Raw genomic sequence first — 6,934 nt, 5'->3', positions numbered from 1 at the left:
TGTAACTTTTCCGATAATGCAATAAAAGTTAAAAAAAAAAAAAGAATTGCCTCACTGATAGCACAATAGAAGTATACATTAGTGTAGCAATTCAAATTTCTCATTAGTGTGTCAAAATACCAGACTGAGGCAACTTAAGGAAGGAAGGCTTGTTTTGGTTCCTGGTTTAAGGGGGTGATGCAGTCCGCCATGGCAGGGGCGGCATGGTGGCAGGATTGCGAGACCTCTGGTTCACTCCGTCTCCGCTTTCAGGAAGCAGATAAAGATGAAATTCTGATGCTCAGCTCACTTTCTCCTTTTTATTCAGTCTTGGACCCTGGCCCAAGCATCACTTTTTGTTTATTTATTTCTCTCTTTTTGAGACAGGGTTTCCCTATATAGCCCTGGCTAGAACTCACTATGTAGACCAGGCTGGCCTGGAACTCAAGGAGATGCACCTGCCTCTGCATCCAGAGTGCTGGGATTAAAGGTGTGTGCCACCTTACCTGGCACACGTTTTTTAAAAAGACTTACACATTTCTCATTTTATATGTATGAATGTTTTGCCTGCATGTATGTATATGTACCATGTGTATATCTGGTGCTGGCAGAGGTCATAAGAGGACATGGGATACCCTGGAACTGAAGTTATGGATAGCTGTGAGCTATCATGTGGGTGCTAGGAGCTGAACCCGGTCCTTGGCAAGAGCAACAAGTGCTCTTAATCACCAAGCTGTCTCTATAGCCTGCACACCAACCCTTACCACTCCCACCCTTTTTTTGGGTTAGGGCCTCATGTGGTCCTGGCTAGCTTAAGACTTCTATATAGTTGAGACTGCCCTTGAACTCTGGTCTTTCTGCTTCTGCCTCCCATTCCTGTTGGGATTATAGGTGTACATAACCATGCCTGGCTTTATTCACCATATATATCTTATTTTTTATATTATTGTTACTACTACTATTATTATTATAGTTTTGCTTTTGTTTGTTTGGTTGGTTGGTTTTTTGTTTTTTGTTTTTTGTTTTTTGAGACAGGGTTTCTCTGTGTAGCCATGGCTGTCCTGGAACTCACTCTGTAGACCAGGCTGGCCTTGAATTCAGAAATCCACTTGCCTCTGCCTCCCGAGTGCTGGGATTAAAGGTGTGTGCCACCACTGCCCGGCTTTTGTTTGTTTTTTTGAGACAAGGTTTTTCTACATAGCTCTGGCTATCTTTGAACTCACTACGTAGACCAGGCTGACCTCAAATTCAGTTTCTCAAGTGCTCGGATTAAAGGCATGTGCCACCATGCCCAGCTTTATTTTATTTTTTTTAAAGACTTATTTTGTTTTATCTGTATGAGTATTTGCCCACATGTATGCATGTATACCACATGCATGCCTGGTGCCCACAGATACCAGAGGAGGACACTGGATCCCGTGGAACTGGAGTTACAGACAGTTGTGACCCACCTTGTGGGTGCCAGGAACTGAACTCAGGTGCTCTGCCAGAACAGCCAGTGCCCTTAACTACTGGGCCACCTCTCCAGCTCTAATTCACTATATTTTAAAGGGATGTCCCAGCCACACATTTTGAACTGAGTTCTTTCCTCCAGGGCCATACCTGACAAAGGTCCTCTTTCTGAGCTAACAGCCTCAGGTTAACTTCTTCTGATGCTGGATGTCTGTGAGGCAGCAGCCTGTAGAACTCGGCCATTGTCTTCCGCAGTTGTTCCGGGGAGTCTCCATTCTTCAGTGCTGTCTTTACCAGGAGGAGAATCCCCTCCGCTTTACTCACCTGCAGACACAAAAGCAAATCTACTTCTTAAAGTCTAAATCTTGGTCGTCACAAAACTGAAGAGACAGCCATAAAAGTATCTAAAACAGCTGCTGGAGACATTGGAACCATGAACTTTCTACAGACTGCTGATGCTGCTACAGGCTGGGCCTTTAAAGGAAATAGAATATCTTTTTTTTAATTCTTTCATCATTTCAATCCTGTTAGCATGGGTCTTGACTGTGTTTCTAAGGCCCATGTTTGAAGGCTTACTCCCTAGGGAGGTGCTTCGGGGAAGTGGAGGGACCGTCAGAAGGTTATTTCTTAGTTAGCTCACTGAGTTTACCGAGGGGTGCTTCCATTCGTCTAAGTGCAGGGTTATTCACTGGATCATGGGCAATTTGTCAGTGGACACCCCATTGAAGAAAAATGTAGCATCCTATTTCTATACATGTGTGCACATGAACACATAGGTACACAAGAGGACAGGAATACAAATGGAACTGTAGGAGACGTGCTTTTCACAGGAAATCATAGGGTGATGTCAGCCTCAAACCAGGGCCATGTTCCTAATTATGCGAGTGCATTCCATAATGCACTTCCTAATCGCAGGAAGTCTGTTTCTCCCTGAAACGGTCAGTTTCACTCCGCAGGGGAACACTCCCTGCATTATCTTCATATGACTACTCAGTCGCATGAGTTGTACAATTGGAAATAGCCTCTGTCAATCATGTTTTCTTTAGTCACCATTATATATACTGGAAAGGGGAACAGCATGCCCTGGTGTTCTAGAAGCAGGCCTGCCTTCCCTAAGACAGCGAGAATGTGAAAGGCTGAAGGAGATGCTGTGAAGCAGGTCAGGGGTTGGGTATCTAAGTGCCACTAACTCCTGTGCCTTGGCACCAAGGCTGAGGCCTATGTTGGTCACTACTATGAACTGACATGACAGAGACATCTGGTTCTTCAGGGACAGCAGAAGGAACAGTGAGGAGTGGACTTTAGAGAAGACCAGGCAGCACATGAGTGTTGGCCCCCCTGCTTCCACCTACCCACCAGGAAGTAGGTTTGTTGAGGTGCCTCAGTGACACACTTGACTTACATCATTCAGGCTCACGCTGTTCACCGGCTTGAGGAGTGTGTGCTCCAGGTGGCCCAGAGCTTCTGTCCAGATCACCTCCAGCAAATTGCTCACCTCCTGGCTCAGGGTTCCAGAACTTATGACCTCCTCCAAAAGCAACTGAAACACGAAGTGACAGAGAATCACCATCAAGAAAAGTCTTCATGAGCACTCTGTGTAAAACTGATACAGGAGCTGGCCAGGTGTAGGTCAATAGTGGAGCACCTGCCTAGTGTATCTGAGATCCTGGGTTCCATTTACAACTTCTCGAGCAAGCAAGCAGGCAAAGCAACCATCCAACCAACCAAGCAACCAACCAAACAACTAACGAAGCAAGCAAGCAACCATCCAACCAGTCAACTAACCAACTAGCCAAACAAACACAACAGAATAGACCAAGAAACAAAGAAACTGGTGTGAGACAAAAATAGCCCAGGCACTATGACTAGGAATGGCTTGAGTGTCCCTCAAGATTCAAATACTGGCAGCTTGGCCCCACTGTTGCCCATCAACCATAAGACTTATACCTTCAAGCCACAAGATGGGAGGCAAATAAACTTCATAAAGTTTTTAGCCTTGTGTATCTTGTGAGAGCCACACAGTACACTCTAGGCAGCTGGAAGACTCAGGGCTCCTTTCTCCTCTGGGCTTCCGAGTCCTCATCCCTCTCTGACGCTTACCCCTGGAAGTGTCCCTCTCCCGTCACTTCTCTCATCTTTTCCCTCACTCTGTAAGATGTGGGCCCATCAGTGGTATTAAGCACATGCAGTATAGGTTAAGGAGCCTGGAGTCAGCCAAGACTATAGGGAAATCGTTCAAAGCTGTGAGTTTGTAGCTGAGATAAATAAATAATATGCTTGTTCCGCATTTCACTGGCCAGTGTCATGTCTTTGAGTTTTTCTTAGATTTCCTTTTCCTTTGCCAGGTTTTGTTATTTTTTTTTAAATAAAGACATTATTTCTTTGAGACAGGGCTTCAACAAACCCAGGCTGGCTTCAAAGATTCTATGTAACTTTGGATAAACTTGAACCCCAGATCCTCTCAACTCAACCTTCAAAGTTCTTGGATTATTAAGTGTAAGCCACCATGTGCCTAACCAAAAAAATATTTCTATTAAAAATATTGAAAGAAGACTATAGAGATGGCTTAGTGGTTAAGAGCAAGTCCTGACCTTCAGGGGGACCTACGTTTGATTCCCAGCACCTACACATCAGCTCATAACCATTTGTAACTCCCGTTCCAGAGAATGCGACGCCCTCTTTTGGCCCCTGTCAGTACATGTAATGCACAGACAGGCATACAGGCAAAACATCCATATGCATAAAATAACTAAAAAATATATTTGGATTGCCGGGCATGGTGGCACATGCCTTTAACCACAACACCCCGGAAACAGAGGCAGGTGAATCCCTGTGAATTTAAGGCTAACCTGGTCTTCATAATGAGTTCTAAGCTAGCCAGAGTTACATGGTAAGACCCTGCTTAAAAGAAAAAAAAAAAGGAAAGAAAAAAATCACCCATCTGGGTCTGGTGGTGCCTGTTAGGCTGAAGCAGGATGTTTGGGTTTGATGCCATCCTGGACTAGAGTGAGAGAGTATCTAAAATAAACCAAACCAAACAGCAATCATACATCACGCCTCCCAACTCAGCCAGCACCACACAATCCTATCACAATCAGCTTACCGCCTGCAGTTTCTCAGACGCTAACTGTGTTGTATCGGCTGTAAAGTGTTCTTGGAGCAGAAATCCTTGTCTCTTCAGGTCTTCCACATAACCTTCATAATATTCAATTGCACCTTTGGAGGTTTGCTTCCCAGTACTCTCTCTTCTAGTCTGGGAATTGCAGCACACACAAAAGACACAGTTAACTTATTGACATACTCATCTTCTGGGAATACCGACATCCTGTCATGAAGGTGTTCAGACTTTACTTAAAGATTATTATGATGATGTTGAAAAGAAAATTAAGTTTGAGGCCTGTGCTGGCTAATAAGAAAATTCCAAATAGGCCTGAACAAAAGCAAGCAAGCTGTTAGACATCCCGGGAACTAGCTGGCCAAGAAGAGATAAACCATAAAAATAAGAAAAAGCATTCAAGGACATGTCTGGACCCAACTGAGTAATGGGCCATCTAGTCCTCTTAGATATGGTTTGAGGTCAGCCAGATGCTCTGTTGACTCAGATTAGCACCACTCTTAAGAATTCCTGCTCTGATCTGCACGAACAATAGCTGATATTTGAATTAGCCAATCATGTATAACTATGTTGATTCCCCATTTCCACCAGGCCTTTTTCCTATATAAACCCCTAACCCCTGAGCCTTGGGGTCAATTCCTCTGTTTCTTGTATGAGATATGTGTCGACCTGGAGCTCCGAAATTAAACTGCCTCTTGTGTTTACATCAAGACAGTCTCTCGTGTTTCCTTGGGTGCACGTCCTTCCGAGATTTGAGTGGGGGTCTCCCCAGTCTTTCAATGTGAATAAAAATGTCTCCCACAGGCCCTGCCGGCAGGGCATGGCCCCTAGTTGTTTTTGTTTGTTCGTTTATGTATTTATTTATTTGAGGTGTGGCCTTGCTGGGAGAAGTACATCGTGGGGTAGGGCAGGCTTTGTTTCCAGTTTCAAACGTCCTATTTACTCATTCCCAGTTCCTTTTTACTCTGTTTTTGGAGACAAGAGCTCTTGGCTTGCTGGCTGCCACATTTTCCTGCCACAATGATAAGACCCCTTCCTTCTATGCATTGCCTTGGTCATGGTGTTTTTATCACAGAGATAGAAAAGGAACACTTAAATCATTTGGTTTTTTACAAAGACAGCCTTTAAAGCTGGAGTTTAAAAGAGAAAACAGCCAGAGTAGGCAGAGCAGAGAGAAAAGACTCCACATGGGGGAGGTGAAACGTTCATCCCAGCACTCAGTCAGAGCCTGTGCAGTCTTTGTACACTGGTTTAATGAACTCTGAAGACTGGCATTCTATTCCTTTTTGGAAATGTGGAAGGTTCAATCAAGGTTAGGGAAGGAGAGAAAAATACCTTAGAAAGGATGGTATTACTGGGGACAATTGCTAGGCATCAGTCAAAACGAGATGGAGGAGGAAGAGAAAAAGACAGAGAAGGAGGAGGAGGAGAAGGAAAAGATGGGGAGGAAGAGATAGAGATGGATAAAGGGGAGGAGGAGGAAGAAGAGGAGAAGGGGGGAAGAGAGGAAAAGATGGAAGGAGGAAAAGATGGAGAAGGAGAGGAGGAGGGAAAGATAGAAGAGAGGACTCTTTGCCACCTTTCCATCAGCCAGGAGGAAGTGTGCTGCTATCACAAAGGGGCAGCTCCCTGGGTCCTGGGAGCTCTGCAGCTCCACCACCACAGTCTCCGGGCCTTGGTCCACTCCCACCTGCAATACAGAGTACATTTTAGAAGCAGAGCTATTGAGACTAGCCACATTCCACATCTGAAAAAGCTGCTAATATGCTGGAGCAATGCATGCTCATCTGGAGAAGTATCTTAGAAAACACAGAAGGATCAAGAGAGTAAAAGTCACTTGAAACTCTATCACAGCAATATAATCACTATCAATACTTTGGTATGTTATTTTCTCTGTGTTTATAATATGTCACTTTTCACATTTTTCTTATTATAGAGGAAAATATCCTTTAAAATTTATATTTTATCTAAACATCTAGAAATATAAATGGGGCACCAATTCAAAGGCAAATATTGATTTTAATTTGTGTGACTGTCCAGTAAAATTTCCTGTTTTCCTTTAATGTAAAAGTAACAGTTCAACATTGCATAAATATTTGGTGTCAATCTATCCTGTCCAAATATGAGAAACTGTAAATGACAGGGTAGAGGTTTATCTCTAATGTCATGTTGACATTTTATATTGTTAAATATCTGTCACAAGTGGTTGGATTGTAGCTTGTTTAGCATGCTTGAAGCCCTGATTCCAAGTGCTGCATAAACTGGGTGTACACACTTGCAATCCCAGCATCTGGGAGGTAGAGGCAGGAGGATCAGGGGTTCAAAGTCATATTCTACTAGTAGTAAGTTGGAGGCTAGCCTGGGATACATGAGATCCTGTCTCAAAAA

The 6,934-nt window shown here is 43.9% G+C and overlaps 1 protein-coding gene across 2 annotated transcripts in view; it reads right to left on the bottom strand.

The window, feature by feature from the left end:
• Window positions 1–6,934, bottom strand: part of Parp4 (poly(ADP-ribose) polymerase family member 4) — a 90,993-nt gene that overhangs the window by 68,286 nt on the left and 15,773 nt on the right. For both annotated transcript variants that reach the window (XM_031362554.1, XM_031362555.1), the window contains exons 6-9: window positions 6,126–6,236; window positions 4,535–4,684; window positions 2,834–2,971; window positions 1,582–1,755 (exon numbers count right to left, since the gene is read on the bottom strand). In XM_031362554.1, coding sequence (XP_031218414.1) covers window positions 1,582–1,755; window positions 2,834–2,971; window positions 4,535–4,684; window positions 6,126–6,236 — 573 coding nt within the window. The remainder of the gene's footprint in view (window positions 1–1,581; window positions 1,756–2,833; window positions 2,972–4,534; window positions 4,685–6,125; window positions 6,237–6,934) is intronic.

This window comes from Mastomys coucha, unplaced genomic scaffold (genome assembly GCF_008632895.1).
Source record: "Mastomys coucha isolate ucsf_1 unplaced genomic scaffold, UCSF_Mcou_1 pScaffold9, whole genome shotgun sequence".
NCBI classification, from domain to species: domain Eukaryota; kingdom Metazoa; phylum Chordata; class Mammalia; order Rodentia; family Muridae; genus Mastomys; species Mastomys coucha.
Note: the sequence above shows the minus strand (reverse complement) of the source record. Positions and strands in the feature narration are given on the sequence as shown.